General features: G+C 43.0%; 1 protein-coding gene across 1 annotated transcript; it reads left to right on the top strand.

Annotated features, from left to right (window-relative positions):
* Nucleotides 1-258: 258 nt before the first annotated feature.
* On the top strand, nucleotides 259-7,657 carry prox2 (prospero homeobox 2; the record flags this gene model as incomplete). Its single annotated transcript, XM_084044148.1, has 4 exons — nucleotides 259-1,845; nucleotides 3,792-3,893; nucleotides 5,560-5,754; nucleotides 7,490-7,657. The coding sequence occupies 4 exons, from the start codon at nucleotides 259-261 to the stop codon at nucleotides 7,655-7,657; spliced, it is 2,052 nt and encodes a 683-aa protein (XP_083900274.1).
* Between the last annotated feature and the right edge of the window lie 11,352 nt (nucleotides 7,658-19,009).

Raw genomic sequence — 19,009 nt, 5'->3', positions numbered from 1 at the left:
GTAAAGGTGATATCCACTATCTTTTTTTTCCCTTTTCCTTTTTTTCAACCTTTGTTCAGTTTAATATACCTTATTTTAAATACTACACAAGGCGCAAAGAGACTATTGGTTTCAGCATTATTTTACTCATACTGTACTTTTCTAATATCTTTAGCTGATACATGATCTATGAGATCTATTAATGGAACACTGATTTCTTACTTTTCAGATATCTACAGAGTGCCAGGTGCCAGGCCATACGCAGTGTTCCCACTCAGCATGAACCTCAGCATACCTGACCACAACATGCACAACAACAACAACGACGGCTGTCTGGACGATGACAAACCTGACCTCATGATACCTTGCTTTCGCAGAAACATGTACGACGAGCCCCTGACCTCGTACTCCAGCGGATCCATCATCTCTCAGCTCCTCCGCAAGACGATCCACAGCAAAAGATCACAAGACGAAAGCCACTTCTACCACCTGCCCCCTTCGGCCGTGTCCAGCTCCACCATGGCGGACTCCAGCCAGGAGGACCGCAGCAGTGTCTCCTCAAAGGACAGCATGGTCGAGGCCGCCTCGCCCGGCGGTCACCTCTCCACGGGAGCCAGTCCAGAGGCGGAGCGACCCTTGAGCGATCACCTGCAGGCCAAGAGGGCCCGGGTGGAGAACATCATCAGAGTCATGGCGGGCTCGCCCAACAGCCGGCTGCACGGAGAGAGCGAGAGGTCTGAGACGGACGCCAGGGACACAAAGGAGACCAGGGAAGCCTACAGGGAGAACAAGCGGAAACAGAGGTTGCCTCAGCATCAGGAGCACAGCAGTGTTGGTGCCGGAGGCGCGGCCAGCAGAGGTGCTGGAGGTGGCGGCGACACCTGCAACACTAAGGATGAAGAGTGTCACAAACTGAAAGAGCAGCTCCAGAGCATGCAGAGGCTCCTGCGTCAGCTGCAGGAGAAGTTTCTTCAGGTCTACAACCAGGAGGATCCAGAACATGATGACAGAGATGAGACCTTCGACGCCATAGAGCGCGACAACTTGGTACACAATAGAGAGTCTAGCTACATAAATGACGAGGAGCAGTTTGAGAGGAACCGTGATAGAGTGGTCAAGGACTGTAAGGACAGAATGAATGCAGAGAGTCATCTGGTATACCAGAAAGAGGGCCAGCATCTCCAGGATACGTTAAAGCAGGAGCTATCCAGGGCTGTGAACGAATGCGTGGATAAGGTTTTCAGCAAACTGTCTGCTGCGTCGCTGGATCTGGTCCCACCGCAGCGCCCGTGCCCATCTCCAGGGATGCAGACCAACATGGGACCGGAGAGGAAGGACGAGGTGGCAAGCTGTGCCCCAGAACAACCCCACCCCGAAGACATCACAGTCAAACCCAGGTCTCTGGAGTACTATGAGAGTGGCGAGGCACAAAGCCCACAGGACCAAACTGAGGCCCTGTCGCTGGTGGTCCGGAAGCCTCCGATGGCTCCTCTGAGCTCCGTCTCTTCCTCTGTGAAGAGGCCCTACCCCTTACACCAGCCACCATTTCAGTTCAACTACAGCACCCCTCTGCATGACAGCCAGATCCTGGAGCATCTCCTTAAGTATGGACCCCACACTAACTTTGGGGGTCTCCCGTGCATGCCCCCATCACTTGATCGGACCTCCCCAGACTCAGTGGACCTACCCTGGGATACTATTGCCATGAGGTCGAAGGTAACGTCCAGCCACCTGAGCCACCACCCTCGTCCCACAGGCCTGGGACCAGTGACTGTGGACAGCATGTGTCTCCCTCATGTGAAGATGGAGTGTGGTGACCTGCAGAGCATGGCTGAACGAAACCCCTACATGTCTCTCAATATATCCTTTCATTATAACCCCCAAAACATAACATGTATTTTCAACTCATTCATTTGTCTGATTAGTTGGGGGATTTGGTTGTTATAGTTATTACAATGCTGGACTACAATAATTACCATTTTGATAATGAAATTACAAATTCATACATATTAATACAGTAGGGCAATTTGGTTGAAAAATATAGCAGGAAAATGTGAATGTTATGAAAAAAAATAACACAACAAAACAAAACTATTAATATGAATGCAATATGCAAATAATTTATATAATACAATGTTGTTAATATTTAACTATTAATAATACTGAAACTAAATAGTATTGGATTTACAGTATATTCAATAAAATTTGTCATCTTAAATCATATTTTTTTAATCAGAAACAAACATTATCTTTCATATATAATATTATAGATACAATGTGTATTGTAGTATTTTGTACAAACCTGTACTAGTCCTTCCATTTGAACAAAGCATGGTTAAGGAACATCGCAATACAAGCTCTTCCACTAACAGACTTCAAGGAGAATTTCTTTCTTTGATCTTGCCAACCCCAACGAAAATTATAGCATCTTCTTTAATCTAAGCAGAGTAATGACTTTAAGTCTAGAAAAGGCAAATAAAAAGGAATAGAAGGCTTTGATAAGAACTGTCAGGAACAAAAGCCGGCTTTCAAAGGCAGAGAAAGCATCAGTTTCTGTTTCAGGTAGCATTGTTTTTTTGTGTGTGGGTTTTTTTCAGACTTGAAAAGGTGCGGGATAGATGTCTCCACCATCAGAGTGATGGGAGTGCATGTAAAAGGTCACTTCTGAGTGCCGGTGCAAACCACAAAAGCCTTCCATCCATAACACTTGAGCTCTTGTCTTGAGCATTTGTTGTTGGATACATCTGTCAGAAGGTATATCATAGAAATACATCACAATTCAAAAGAATTCCAAAGTACTGGAGAAAAATCACTCAAAGACCAGGAGGATATTTTTGGAGTACTGGTGTGCGAGTGAAATAATATTTCACCATTTCTGTTGTTGTTGATGAACGGCGTTAGAAATGAATTAATTAACATATTTATAATTATCTGTTGAGTTTAATTTTAAACATGTCTGTTTTAGGTCATAAAACCTATAGCAGTGGAAAAACATGCTGACATATTCACAGAAGTGGTTTGTGTTGTTCATTGTTTTTTTGTCATAATGCTGTGTATAAGAATATTATCAGGTGCTTCTCTTTACTGTGCAAAGAGATGTTTCTCTTTGAACAATGCCACATAAATCTTTCATACCAACTTCCTTATTTCAAAGGTAGAGTTGCCTAATAAATGTATGGTGTGGTGTGACCTGATAAGGAAATATTATGACCTAAGGCGTTATACAGTAGTATGGACTACAGAGGGAAGGCTTCACAGTGTGTCTTCAGTGCCACAGGGGGGAAAACTTGAGAAGGAATTGAAAATATTGATATTTACGATGAAGACAATTCATGCATTTGGCTCCCACAAAACCATAAATTGTTTAAAATAATATTAAAAAACACAAATATGAACTACAACTAAATTTCAAATGATTTCCACAAATCAAATATAAATTTGTCTGAGAAAATATATGATGCAACATATGTTGTCTTGAACTCAACTTAATTATATTTGAAAATCAACTCCCTTCTTTCAAAACATTTCAAAACAAACCCCGCTTCACTGCCAGACATGAAGTACTTCAGCCTCTAATTAAAAATCCCTAATCTAATTTCGTAATGCTGTTTTGCCAATAAACACATGTTAGGGTCATTATTGACTCCCTGGTTAACGCCAAGCTGTTCTTTAGTGAAATTCAATTTAGCCGAAGATCGAGGCAACACAATACTCTGGCCTACTATCACCTTGCAAAGCGCTGTAGGGGGCTGCTGTGTGCTTCACGTCTAATTGTCAGCTTTTGCTGCCTTAACTCCAATGTTTACATTCAGGAAGGTCTCACCCCCAATCATCTGAAGAAGGCCAAACTCATGTTCTTCTACACCCGCTATCCCAGCTCCAACGTGCTGAAAACCTTTTTCCCCGATGTCAAGGTGAGTTATTACGATATAAAATATTGCCCAATTAATTCAACATGTAGAAAATAAATACAAAAAAAAGACCAAAACAAAAGAGAAAAAGGAATAACTGTGTGTTGGGTGTTTATCTCCTGAATATCTACTTGTTGCTGGACGGTTGGGATAGAATCAGCAGTGTGTCGTAGGATAGAAACAAAGGAGCAGAGGGTTTACACTAACAAAGCCGCTAAGCTGCTAGTATGTCCTGGGGGCAGAGGGAGATAGAGGGGCATTCTCTCTTTAAAAAGCCACTCCAGTCAGCAAATGGAGTGACAAAGGACTCTGTAGGCAAGGCATTGCTATTGAGTGTCAACACAGAGCCGGTATTAGACTTGCTCATAGCATCCAGTCTGTGAGCTGTGCGCGCCGGCTCTAACCACAACATCCTGTGTGTTTTGGCCCTGCTGTCCTGTCCTGTCCCCCACCTCCCTGCCCCCCCCCCCCCCCCACACCATCCGCCCCACCCTTCTATCTCCTCTTTCCTGCCTCCTCTTCTGTCTCTTTATCACCTTCCTCTTGCGTTACCTTCTCCACGCTTTTAACTTCTCTCCTGACTCCTTTCCTATAGGTCTGTCCTTGGTCTGGCAGCAAACCTACAGTCTCTAACATCCTTTAGTTTCTCGTCTCCAAGTTCCTCTTTTTTATTGACGGTTCTCCAACAACCTCCCCTGTCTTCTCCCTTGACTAATATGATCCTTCAACACCTCCCTTGTCTCCTTCTCTTACACCCATATTTTAGTCCTCTCCGTCTCTTGCTTCCTCTCCGGTGACTTAACCATAGACACCATAGTCCTATACCATATAGCTTGCGAGGGCCACTGTGAGTCCTGTTGGGCCCTCTGTCTGCTCTGACCCCTGGGGTCAGCGGGGAGGCAGGCCTGCGAACATCTCCTCCTTGCCTACGACCCTGCGGTGGGAAGTGGCACTGAACAAAAGAGGGCCCTAATCCCGGTGTCTGATTCCATTCTATCAGCTGGAGTCAGTGAGAGGGAAGCTTCCTTCTGCCCTTACGCTGCCGCGTTCTCACCCACAACACCAGAGGGAAGACACGTCTTTGATGCCTGCCCAGCCCTTGGGCGTTTTTTTCTGTCTTTCTGGATGAAGAGATAGAATAACAGGACTAATGTCAAGACTGAGTTTAGAAACACATTACTCTGACAGATGTTGTTTTCCGCAGCCAGACATTGGTGGGAAAAGATCAACGCAATTCATGTTGAGAGGAGTGATGGACCGTCACTTGTGGAAGAGAGGGGGATTCTCATGAGAAAGTGTTTAACCACTTTCAACTTGGCGCCCCTATGTTGGTCATGTCATTATAGGCAAAGATTTTCAACCATTCTCTAAATTCTTCTTTTTTTTTTCTAAAGTAGAGCTTGCAGATCTGTTATTGTCACCGCCATCGTATGATGATAAAGTATAACATAGGGATTTCATAGTTAAAGCCCTACTGCATTTTGCCTCCTGAAAAAGGCATAGAAAATGTTTTATCTTAAAGCTCCCCAATAAATTCCCTGCATCGGCTCAAAAATGCACACCCTGATTTGGACTATGTGTGAAGTTACTACTGTATATAAACTGCAAGAAGCCAGAAGTTCATGTGCATGTCTGTCTGTCTGTCTGTCTCTCTGTCTGTCTCTCTCAGTTCAACCGCTGCATCACGTCTCAGCTGATCAAGTGGTTTAGTAACTTCAGGGAGTTCTACTACATCCAGATGGAGAAGTTTGCCCGCCAGTCAATCGTTGATGGCGTCACCGACGTCAAAGACATGTCTGTCAGCAGGGACTCCGAGCTGTTCCGAGCACTGAACATGCACTACAATAAAGCCAACGACTTTCAGGTAATAAAGCCTCTCCTTTTTTTTCTCTCCCCTCACGGCTCCTAGCAGTTCATTACTCTGAGATTCGATCAGCATGTGGTTTGTGACCGTTGTTTATGCAGCTGCAGTTTAACCCATTAAGATCTGAGGCCGATTCTACAAATGCCTTCTAAGCCAGTAGTTCTTTCAATATTTTTCAACAAAAAAAAAACTACAAGCTTGTATATCTGCTATTTTTAATAGCCGACGCTAAAATCTAAAATGACACAGATGCTTTCCCTGTTTTAATGGGTTAAAATGAGCTCCTGTTAACCTTTTAACCAGAAAAGCATCTTGTTGTCTGACATGCAGGCATATTTCTGATCAGCATGGTGAATTAGCTGAATCATGTACTCTCATATCATGCTTTATCTTTGTGGGGAAGTATACCTGGTGGAAATAATATCCTTGCTGCAAATATATTTACAGTATATAGAAGTTGTATTTAAATACATTGGAAATAATTAAGTATCCACTTATCTGAAAGAAATGTCTAATAGTTTATTAGGCCTTGAAGTTAGTGGCCAGAGTAGCGCTTGACAAGCGGAAATATCAGGTGCTTCCAGTATGGAGCAGTGGTCATACATGTCCTTGTCCTGACCTACTACTGTATGTGTCACTCTGCACCTGTGGCTGGCCAGCCTTTAAAGCCATTATCTAAACTCCAGAGTGATGCTTTATCGCACTGTGGGAAGAGGAAGCCGCAGAATCCCACTAAAACAACTCAGGATTAGAGGACCAGTACGCCTGAGCGAGACTCAGATTGCTACTGATGCGGAATGCTGAGAAAGACGCTCCGGATTCCGAGGGAGAAGGCCGTTTGGTGGGAAAGGGACGAGACCGTTTTCTTTACCTTGGGACCAAGACATTCCTTTCCCAGGGATGCTTTGTGTCAGGAGATGAGAGCAAAGAAAAATAACTTATGCCAACAACTGCCGTGTTAACCGGCCAATGGATGGGAAACAAGGCCAGCTTGGGCCTTCTCCCAGCATCCATTGCATCTAGACTCTGACGGTTGATTGGTGCTGAGAGCACATGGTAGAATTCCTGGGAAGGCGCTCACTCTTTCCCAACAGTTAATGTGGACCCAAGAAAACAAACCATATCAAAGCAGAGACCTGATATTGATGAGTTAATGATTCTGACATTGTGTTTATTGTGTGTATGTATGCAGAGTATAAAGGGAGATGAGTTGCCTTTTATCATTGCATGAAGAAATGTGCCGTCGTCCTTATGCATAATGTTGCTGAAAGGCGAAGTCTTTTAATCTGTGTCGCAATATTTTAACATATGACTATTGCAACATTATTGGAATTAGGGCTGTCCATGACTAAAGAAAGTATTAGTCAACTGATAAGCATAGGAATTTGGAGACTAATTGATTAGTTGATTGAGTCAACACATTTGTAAAATTGTGTTTACACACACATGCAGAGACCAGCCTTTTCAGGTTGGTGAGATTAAGAACTGAACATTCTGAAGTTGATTTCACGATGACTACTGGCTATAGACTGTCAGGATTACAGGGTTATATCTAGAGTTTACAAGTGATGTCCATGGAAAAATCACTTATCAACTAACAAAGTTTTGGACGACAAGACCAAACCAAAACGAATCAATTAATTGACTATGAGGGGACAGCCCTAATTGGAATAATGTTCTTAGAATGAGGAATGGCATTAACTATTAAACTCTATAATTTTGTGTCTTCTCACAGGTCCCAGACAGATTCCTAGAGGTTGCTGAAATCACCTTGCATGAGTTTTATACTGCCATTTCCACCGCCAAAGATTCAGAGCCCTCATGGAAGAAGGCCATCTACAAAGTGATCTGCAAACTAGACAGTGATGTCCCAGACGAGTTCAAAACATCCACCTGCTTATAAGACCAGTTAGAAAGAGAAAGATCGAACAGGGGTGATTTGTTTGACATTATTACCACATCATGTAGTGTATTTTATCGAGATTAAAATTAAAAAAGAGCTTGGGTATATACACCACTTTGTAAATCTGTAAAAAAAAAAAAAAAACTATTTTGAAAGCTATCGCTCTTCCAAAATACTGTATGTTCTTCTTAGACCAAGAGGTAGTTATCATTACATTGCAATGTGCTCATGATTTATTGCCATGTTAGTATAGAAATGTATTGAGTTCTTAAGTAGAAAGGAAAGGAGAAAAAAGGTCAACATGTTTACAGAGGTGTTCTTTTCATATTAGAATAATCTTTAATCCTTAGAGGTTAGGTAGTTTGTTTTGGATAGTACAACTTGAAGGCTTTAGAGTTGTAGCAGTTATTGTTGGTATCAGTTTAGGTTTTTTGTTTCATTTCATATTACATTTGATAGCTGTATTCTGTATAAATGTAAATGCACTGGTAATTATTGTTGTATATTGTTTATGTTTTATTATTATGTCTTAGTTATTAGCTTGACAGAATCTTATAATGCAAGTGACTGGGTTTTATCATCATGTATAAAAACGTATCATAAAAGGAACGATCATTTTTAGTTATTACACATTTGTCTACCATATTGAAGTGAAAGAAATACAATAAAAATTAAATAAAGATCTTAATTATCTTGTTATGGTAATCTAAGGTCTTCCTTTAATTACTACGTTAATTAACAAGTGCATGTACAAAAAAATCCATGTCATACAAAGACACAACAAGCACAATGTAAACATTGAATCTACACAGTAAAATTGTCAGTGTTCATTTATCCATTTGTAACATTTGTACATTCTCAGAGTTAAAATAACACAGAGGACTTTACTGCGCATACATACACACACAAGCATTTGCAGCTCACCATAATATTCTACCCAAATTCAGAGGCCCTTAGGTACCCCTTAGGTACCTCTAATCCATGTCACACAGCCAGCTGCTAAATGTCCTACAAACTATGCTGCTCACATTGTTCACTGAAGCCAATTCAAGTCGACTTTCTAAGGCCTGCATTCATTGTGTGTCCAGTGCGGATGCGAACAATTGCCATGTCTTAAAAACAGACACAATGCATTCCCTCCAAATGACTAATGCCCAATGTGACCTCATATCGGAGTTGTGCCACCAAAGCAAAATTCCAACAAACCCGTTGACTCTTTCTTCCAGGCACCAGCTCAAAGTGTGCTGATCACTTCACTTCACACTCACACACACGCACACGCACACGCACACGCACACGCACACACACACACACACACACACACACACACACACACACACACACACACACATCATCTAGTATCACAAATCTGTGATGAATTTGGCTGAATAGTTTATTTTAATAAATTCATGTTACCTCATGGTGAATTATAAACTTTACACCGCTACATCCTTTATATTCTGAGGGCACTTAAACTTTCAGGGAGTTTTGCATTCAAGGATACAATGTGCTGTTAAAACAGGACATAAAACAGGACATAGGAAGGAAAACTAAGTCTACAATAGCTGAACCACTTGATCAAAACGCAATGTTTCTTGTTAATGTGTTAGATTACATTGCCAATGCCCAGAACCAAACATTTAATTGGAAAACCTGTTAGGTGCCCAAGCACCAATTACATCAGAAATGATAACATTAAGGAAATTAAAACATTAGCTTGCTAGCATTGGCTTCATGAGGAGGACTGGAGAAAATAAACCTCTGTCTAATCTTTTAATAGGCATTTCTTTTCAATTAGATCAGTCTTCTTTGTTAAATTGATTTATGTTTTCTACTCAATTAAAATGCCACTGGTTGAACCGAAGTACTCCGCGCAAATTAATTTGTCGTGTGACATTTTCAAAACAAGACTTGGTAATGTCTAATATAATGAAAGAAAACGGAGAAAAAAATAAAAAAGTACCCTCAACTGCCTCAGGGGTACGTCACTTGGACAACCTCACTAGTGTGTTCTCTGCAAAGAGTTTTGAGATAGACAATGCATTTTAACAATAAACATTGTGTGAAAACAAAGAAACTGAAGAAGTGGCAAGGCATGGTCAAAAGAATAGTATACAGACGTGTATCCACATGAGCATTCTCTGTTATCTGAAAAGCTTTGGTCTTGTACATGAGCGTAGCTTTTGCATTGTGACTATTATTGTATGTAGCTATTTAATTGACAGAATGTATTTACCTATTCATGTTTTTGTTGATGACAATATTATGCACTCATCTTTAATAAAGTATCTTTTTGTAAGTTCCAGACAATGTGGCATGAGCATCACTCAAAATCAATTAAACTGTATTCCTCCTTGTACAGTGAATCCTCCATGTTCATTTATCCATTCATAACTCAGATAGCGTACAGGATTTCACTGTGTTCATTTTTGTTTCACTTGAAAATGGCAGGGGGGGGGGGGGGGGGGGGGGGTGGAGTGGACTGTACTTGCAATGATAATATTTCCCTCTTCACCATTGATAGGGAGAGCTCCTTTGAGAGGAAGAGAAACAGTGTCATCTAGTGCAAGGGTTCCCAAACTTTTCCATGTCATGGACCCCCAAATAGTCATAGCCTGCAGCTATTGCAATAAGACTTAAATAAAAAAATAACACAAAAAAACTTGCTGAAATAGTTGACCTATAAGGTCACACGGTGTCACATTGTGTCGCATTTTCAATATTGTTTAATTTTTATTTGAAATTGTGGGAAATTTGTGGACTTTTCTGAACGTTTTAAGGACATTTTGACAATAATGACATGCCAAGAATAAGGATGCCATGTCTTAAATTTGAGATTGTGTGTGTGTGTGTGTGTGTGTGTGTGTGTGTGTGTGTGTGTGTGTGTGTGTGTGTGTGTGTGTGTGTGTGTGTGTGTGTGTGTATATATATGTATGTATGTATGTATGTATGTATATATACTATATATATATATATATACATACATACATACACATGGTATGTACATGTGTACACATATATAATCCCCCCCACATTTTTGTCCCTCGGTGCCCCCGGGCCCCCATGTTTGAACGCCACTGATCTAGTGAACCTCTACTGAGTTGGTCTGTTGTCAGATGTCTCCAACATGGAGTCCTCCATGTCCTCATTAACAGCAACAGACAAGCATTTTTTCACATCAGATATATTAATCGGTTTCAAAAATCTCCACACAGTGGTGCCCTACTCACAGTTAAGATGAACAGCAGTGTGTGTGTGTGTGTGTGTGTGTGTGTGTGTGTGTGTGTGTGTGTGTGTGTGTGTGTGTGTGTGTGTGTGTGTGTGTGTGTGTGTGTGTGTGTGGGTGCGTGCGTGCGTGGGTGCGTGCGTGCGTGCGTGGGTGCGTGCGTGCGTGCGTGCGTGGGTGCGTGCGTGCGTGCGTGCGTGCGTGCGTGCGTGCGTGCGTGCGTGCGCGTTTCTGGTGGTCTTGATTGAAAAGTGCTTCTTTCCCATTGTAATAAACCACCCTAGGGGCTGGAATGGCATAAACCAATTTTTATTGTTAAATCTTATATCACGCCAGGCTATCTCAGCACCATGTTTTCTCACATTTGCACATTATAAATGTGTGATTATGCGTGTGTACTAGTGCATGAGTGCATGTGAGTGTGTGTGTGTGTGTGTGTGTGTGTGTGTGTGTGTGTGTGTGTGTGTGTGTGTGTGGTGTCATGTTAGTGAAATACTGTAAGCCGATCTTGCCCTCGGTACACAGGGTCCTAGAGAGACAGAAGCTGGGATCAAAGACCCCGTTGCAGGGCGGGATGGGGTAGAAGGGGGGGGGGGGGGGGGGGGGGGTGGTTACTGGGACGGTTCGTCTGTTAATCTCCTGTTCCCTGCTCTCCCAGTGTAGATATGGGCTCTATGGCGGCCTCACACTGGGAGGGCACTGGGAGCATGGGGGAGTGGAACTTGAGAATAGCGGGCGGGGGCTGACTTTAGCCTGCCCTTCAGACGGGCACTCCTTGGCGTAGTTTGGTGTGATCACCGGTAAATCTTTATTAATTTTAATTGGAGCCCCCATTTAAAAGAGCAATTAAAGCGGATTAATCGAGCCCATCCCGTATAATGTCTTCTGTTAATTAGTTTGTCAGCACTGTTTTAATATCGCTTAATGACTTCATATTTCAGGGATGACATTAAAGGGATGCTGAAGGAAAAGAAATGGCCTTATCACAATACGCTGCTTTAATGGGAGATGTCCCCCACCGCCGGGCAAGGTCAGGCCTGAGACCGCTGGGGAGAGGGAGCAGGCTTCAGGGTGGCACCGAGCCCCCACCTCCAGGGATGTGCTCCCACACACACGCACGCGCACGCGCACACACACACACACACACACACACACACACACACACACACACACACACACACACACACACACACACACACACAATTTCAATTCAATTCAAAGGGCTTTATTGGCATGAGAAAACATACGTTTACATTGCCAAAGCAAAAAGCACAATACAACAATACAGCAATACAATCAAAACAAAAAATGTACATTTGAAAGTCAGAATCTTCAATAGATCAATTTCTATGTACCAAGATCACTGGGTGCAGGTATAGTGCAGGAATATACACAATGATTAGTCTTTAGGGTGGTTGTGTTCCGTTCGATATCCTTCTCCTATCACAACAACTCACGAATCTTGCTGCTGTGTTTGCACATTGTTGTACTTCGCCCAGCAGATATGGGAGTTTTTTGTCGTTGGTCATGTTTTCAAAGTCTCTGTGTGTGGTTGTAATCTGTGGGAAGTATGTGTCTCTGATGTCTTGGTACAATGGACAGACGGTTAGGAAGTGTAGCTCGGTTTCCACTTCCTTTTGTGTGCAGTGGGTGCATAGTCTGTCTTCTCTCGGGATACAGGTCTGCCTGTGACGACCTTTCTCGATCGCAAGACTGTGCTCACTGAGTCTGTATCTAGTTAAGATTTTTCTTTGTTTTGGGTCGGTCACGGTGCTCAGGTATTCTGCCACTGTGTATTCTCTGTTTAGGGCCAGATAGCATTCTAGTTTACTCTGCTTTTGTGTTGCTTCTTTCCAATGTGTCAGGTAGTTTTCCTTTTGCTGTTTTATAATTTTGTTTGGTCCGATGGGTTTTCTATCTCGTGGCTCTGTTTGTGTTTGTGCCCGGAGTTCCATGGCCAGCTGGCTGAGGGGGCATCTCTCTAGAGTTTCGCTGTGTGTGAGTGCTTTGTTATGGAGTGCATTTAGGTCGCTTTCTTTTAGGTGGTTGTAGAACTTAAGTGCTCTCTTTTTTATTTTGATTATGAGTGGGTATCGTCCTAGTTCTGCCCTGCATGCATTATTTGGTGTTTTTCGCTGGGTACGGAGAATGGATTTGCAGAATTCTGTGTGTAGGGTCTCGGTTTGGTGTTTATCACATTTTTCAAGGTCATGGTTTGCTAATGGTCCCCAGATCTCACAACCATAGAGGGAAATTGGTTCTATCACAGAGTCCAGTATTTTAAGCCAGGTTTTAATTGGGATGTCTATTTTGATGTTTCTTTTGATAGCATAGAATGCCCTTCTTGCCTTGTCTCTCAGGTCCTTTACAGCTTGGTTGTAGTTCCCTGTGCTGCTGATGTTTAGGCCAAGGTAGGTATAGTTTTTTGTTTGTTCTAGTGGGATCGTATTTAGGAAAAATTGATGGTTTTGGCGGCTGGATCTTTTTTGAAATATCATGATTTTAGTCTTAGTTAGGTTCACTGTCAGGGCCCATGTCTGCGAGAATTTGTGTAGGAGATCAAGTTGCTGCTGTAGTCCTTCCTTGGTTGGAGACAGCAGCAGCAGGTCATCTGCGAAAAGTAAGCATTTGATTTCTGTGTTTGCCAAGGGGATGCCTGGAGCTGTAGACTGTTCTAACGTTTTTGCTAACTCGTTGATATATATGTTGAAGAGTGTTGGACTCAGGCTGCATCCCTGTCTAACTCCTCGGCTTTGGGGGAAAAAGTCTGTGTGCTTTTCGCCTATTTTAACTGCGCATTTGTTGTTTGTGTACATTGATTTTATGATGTCATAGGTTTTCCCCCCTATGCCACTTTCCAATAGTTTGTACATCAGACCCTCATGCCAAATTGAATCGAATGCTTTTTTGAAGTCGACAAAGCAGGAGAATAATTTGCTTTTGTTTTTGTTTATTTGGTTGTCAATTAGGGTGTTTAGAGTGTAAATGTGGTCTGTTGTGCGATATTTTGGTAGAAAGCCAATTTGTGATTTGCTCAGGACATTGCTTTCTGTGAGGAAGTTTAGGATTCTGTGGTTGAGGATCATGCAGAGGATCTTTCCGAGGTTGCTGTTTACACAGATCCCACGGTAGTTATTTGGGTCATATTTGTCTCCACTTTTGTGGAGTGGCGTTATCAGCCCTTGATTCCATGTGCTAGGGAAGATCCCAGAGCTGAGCACTATATTTAGGAGTTTTAGTATGGCCATTTGGAATTTGAGGTCGGTGAATTTTATCATTTCATTTAGAATACCGTCTGCCCCACAGGCCTTCTTGGTTTTAAGTGTTTTTATTTTGTCTTGTAGTTCTTTTAGGTTGATTTGGGAATCTAGTGGATTCTGGTAGTCTTTTACGGCTGACTCTAGGTTTTGTAGTTTATCTTTTATTTGTTTTTGTTCTTTGTTCTTCTCGATTGGGCCAAAGAGGCTAGAAAAATGATTCACCCATATATCTCCATTTTGGATGGGTAGTTCGTCCTGTTTTAGCTTATTAAGTCTGTTCCAGTTTTCCCAGAAGCTGTTTGTCTGTATGGAATCTTCGATATCTTGCAGTTGGTTTCTAACATGTTGATTTCTTTTTTCTCTTACTGTATTTTTGTATTGTTTCAGTGTTTCCCCATATTGGAGACGTATGTTGTGGTTGTCTGGGTCTCTGTGTTTTTGGTTTGATAGTTTCCTTAATTTTTTCCTGAGATTATTGCAGTCATTATCGTACCATTTGTCATTCTCAACGTTTTTTCTGGCTTTCCTGTTTGATACTTTTAAGTTTGCTAGTGAGGCTGTTAGTTCAAATATATGATTGAGGCCTTCTACTGCCCTGTTTACACTTTCACTGTTTTCTTCAAAGGTTTTTTCTAGGAAATGATCCAGTTGTGATTGGACTTGTTTTTGCCTAATAGCATTTTGGAAAGCTTCTGCGCTATGTTCATTCCATTTGTAACGTTTTCTTATAGTATGTAGTTTGTTTGGCGTTTGTTCTTTGTGTCTGTGTGTTGATCTGTTTAGATAGGCTGTGATTCTGTTGTGGTCTGACAGGGGTGTTTGCGGGCTGACTGTGAAGGCTCTGAGCGATGCTAGGTTTATGTCCGTGATAAAGTAATCTACCGAGCTGTTTCCCTGGGATGAGCTGTATGTATATCTACCGAAGGAGTCCCCTCGGAGTCTACCGTTAACAATGTACAGACCCAGTGAGCGACAGAGCTGTAGCAGTTGTGACCCATGTTTGTTCGTTGTTTTGTCGTGATTGTATCTCGGGGGACATGTTGGGGAGCTGATGTTTCCCCCTCCTGGTAGGTGTTTGTTTCCCTGTGTGTTGAGGGTGTCAGGCCCTTGTCCTGTTCTGGCATTTAGGTCTCCACAAATTACAATGTGACCGTGTGCCTGGAAACGGCTGATATCCTCTTCTAGTGTGGGGAAAAAGTCCTCTGTATAGTAAGGGGATTCAATTGGGGGGATGTAGGTGGCACACAGGTAGACATTTTTTTTCGGTTGTGGTAAGTTCCTTGTTTATTTCTAGCCAGATGGAAGATGTTCCAGTTTTGACTAGCTTAATGGCGTGGACTAGTTCTGATTTGTACCATATTAGCATACCTCCAGAGTCCCTTCCCTGGGTGACTCCTGCTAGCTTTGTAGATGGTACCACAAGTTCTCTGTAGCCAGTAGGACAGCCAGTGGGGCTGTCCCCTCTGTGCCATGTTTCTTGTAGAACAATGATGTCTATGTTTGCAATCTCTTTGGCAAAGTCTGGGGTTCTGCTTTTGATGCCAAGGGCAGTTGACCTCAAACCTTGTATATTCCAGGATGATATAGTGAGTGCTTTGTACTCCATTGTTCACATTGTTGTTACATTCCAGGGGTTCTGCCCTGGGCCCATGCTGTGTAGAAATCCCTGAACATCTGCTCTATGCTGTGTGTGCTGGGGATGGCTCTGGTCACCGCCTGTGCATATGTGTATGGTTGGAGAGGGAGGGGGAGAGTGGGCGGTGGTGAGGCTGATGTAGGAGTGTATGGAATGGACATCAGTGGTGTGGGTGCGCTGTGTGTGGGATGAGGTCTGGGTGGAGCAGTGAAGATAGGCATCAGGGGTGTGGGTGGGCCGCTTTGTTGTGTGGCATGGGGTCTGGATGGAGCGGAGGGGTGTCTAAGAGAGGGTCTGCTAGGTTGATAGGGGTGGTGACGCCTAGTAGAGTGTCCTCTGTGTGCAGTGCGGTGTCCTCTGGGTGTAGGATGTTGTCCACGCTGGTTGCGTTTGTAGGGTGTTGTGTCTGTAGGATGGTTGCGGTCGAGTGCAATGTCCTTCAGGCTCTTTGCAAAAGTTGGAATGTCAGCCTTGCGGATGTGTACCTGGTCGTGTAGGCTTCCCTTGTCCAGGGTTGGGTGTTCTGCAAAGTGGACCTTATTCTTCCTTGCACAGATTCTGGAAGTCTGTGTGTTGATTGCGTTGATGTAGTCGTATTCGACGTCGCCTCTGTGTAGCAGTGCCGAGATGACTACTTCTGCGTTGGGAAATGTTGAGGTGGCTTTTTCTATCATTCCCTTGGTGGACGTAACCATCTCATGGTCTTCCTGAAACCATATGTCGTTTGTGCCGGTGTGGATTATTATGTGGCTGGGGGAGCCCAGCCGGTCCCTTGTCAATAGCTCCATTGCACGTGCTGTGTTTCGACATCTGATGTGTTCAACTCTGTGCTTTGGGAAGAGTTTTTTTGCATCAATGTACTTCCCATTTGAGTCAGTCAGGAGTACAATTTCTGGGTTTTGTGGCTGGCTGTTTCCTGGAGGTGTGGCAGTGGGGGAGGGTTGGGGTGAGTCCTCTTGAGTTGGGGTGAGAACGATCTCTTGGGAGAGTGCTTGGCTTTGACGTCCCGCTGATTGGTCAAGGTTATCTGCTATTTCTCCCTGCTGATAGCTGGTTGGAGTTGCTTCCCTTTCAAGCCTTTCTATCTCTCTCCTGAGTGCCCCTATTTCCTTTTCCTGTCTTTCTCTTAGCATTTCTAGCTCCTTTCCCATGTCTTCCTTTAGCTGTCTTATCTCCTTTCCCATATGTTCTTGTAGCTGTACCAACTCCTGTTTGAGTTCCAACTCACTGTCTTGGAACCTTTTCACCTTTGCTTTAAGCTCACTCTCTTCCTGTTCCTTTCTGTTACTGGCCCTGGGAGCTGTCTGTTCTTGCCTGTACTCTGATAACTGTTGTTCCATCTGTACCTGTCTATATTCTAAGCTGTGGAATTGTTCGGCCAACTTGTTAAGCAGGTTTGGCTCTATGGTGTGACCTTTTGTGGTACTGGTTTGTGGGGGTGGGGGTGGGCTCTCTACTGTGGCTGGATGTGTGGGTGTGGCTATGTGTGTACTGTTTGGAGTGCCATTTTTTTGTGCCATCTCTCTGATTTTGGTGAAGTCATTTTCTATGGGTGTTCTGTTCCCCTGGATTGTTACTTTTCCAGAGTTGAAAAAGTTTACAGTGGTGGTTCCGTCCTCTGAGTGCATTTTAAGGCTACATCCCTCAGGCAAATGTGCCTTTTTTATCTCTGTGTAGTGTTCTTGTGTGGCTTCAATCCATGCCTGAGGTCTATGTGTGAAAAAGATTAGGTTTGTTATAACCTTCTTTGCGGTACAGTCTGCGTAAAGTGTCTCTCTGTTATTTTTCAGGAATTCAGTCTTGTAAATATCCTTTTCTTTAATGGATTTTGCTTGGGTTGGGTATTCAATTGCAATTGGTGTTGTGTGTGTGTGTGCTGTAGCTAGTGTCTCAGTTACCATGGTTGCCATTTTTCAGGTTCACACCTTGCTCACCTAGCTTCACGCCTATCTACCTGGCCCCTGTCTAACACCCCTCCCCCGATACCTTCCTTTGTTATGCTACTACTGCACTGCTACTACGCTACTAGTATATGTGTTTAAATGTTTAAATGTTTAAACTGTTCCCATGCAGTTTACTATGATTTCTACAGTATTCTATTTTACTACAATCTTACTACAGTCTTTCTACACTTCAGTGTCTCTAGACTAGAGTTCTGCAATGTATCTCCAAACTGCAGGCGTACTTACTCAAGTTCTTTGTGTCTTTTCTGGTAAAGAGCGAGTTTTAACTCCAAATGTTTTGTTGAGTGGTAAAAACGTTGTTTTATTCCTTATTGTCTTGTCCTTGTTGTCCTTGGTAGATCCTTGGTAGATCCTTTTTGGTCTTTGTGAAAAGTGTTAAAAGTATTTCACAAAAGTCTTTAAAAAGTATTCCAGTATCCAAGGCTCAGGAGCTCACAAAAAACACAACCTTCCACCTCGACAATCAACAGAGACAGAGACACACACACACACACACACACACACACACACACACACTCCCCTTCTTCTCTCTGACTGTCTTTCTCCCTCAATCTCTGCCTCTCAGACTCCAACTCCTTCTATAGAAGGAATAAATCACGCAGTGTGTTTTATCCTTCTAGTAATGTGTCCTGCAGTCTGGGTTTGCAGTTGACAAGTCCCGGCCCCGAAAACTGTGGTTGAAGCAGATGAAGGGAGCTGGATGTCACCATGGATCATCATCATGTTCGATTGTCAGAGCTTCATCCTCACATCCACAGTGGTGCGGGACCTCTGAATTGAATGATCCAGTGACTGACTGCCTGACTGACTGACTGACTGACTGGCCGACTTGCTGACTGACTGCTGACTGTGAGGTTCAATTCATAAAGGTCTCACAGGTAGTTTGTGGTATTACCTGTGTAGGCCCTATAAAGAGAAGAATGCATTCGCCATCTGTTTTGAATAAGGGGTGTCATGTTTTGCAATTAATTAAGCTTACATAGACTATTTCTGTTATTAAGGCTTTGTGATTTCTATCAGACTGGCTGGCTGGCTGGCTGGCTGGCTGGCTGACTGACTGACTGATTGACTGACTGTCATTCATGGCCCTCGAAATTCTGAGGCACTGATGTAGTATCACTGTACAAACATCACATTTTCATCTATATATATAATTGTGCAAAGCTCCTGTGAATGTGAATGTTTAAACACTGCCCAAAGAATTCTTCTCTTTTGAAAGTGATATTAGTGGTGTTAACGTAATCGTAATCCCTTTACACAAATCTC

The sequence above is a fragment of the Gymnoscopelus microlampas genome, assembly GCF_963454915.1.
Source record: "Gymnoscopelus microlampas genome assembly, chromosome: 20".
NCBI classification, from domain to species: domain Eukaryota; kingdom Metazoa; phylum Chordata; class Actinopteri; order Myctophiformes; family Myctophidae; genus Gymnoscopelus; species Gymnoscopelus microlampas.
Note: the sequence above shows the minus strand (reverse complement) of the source record. Positions and strands in the feature narration are given on the sequence as shown.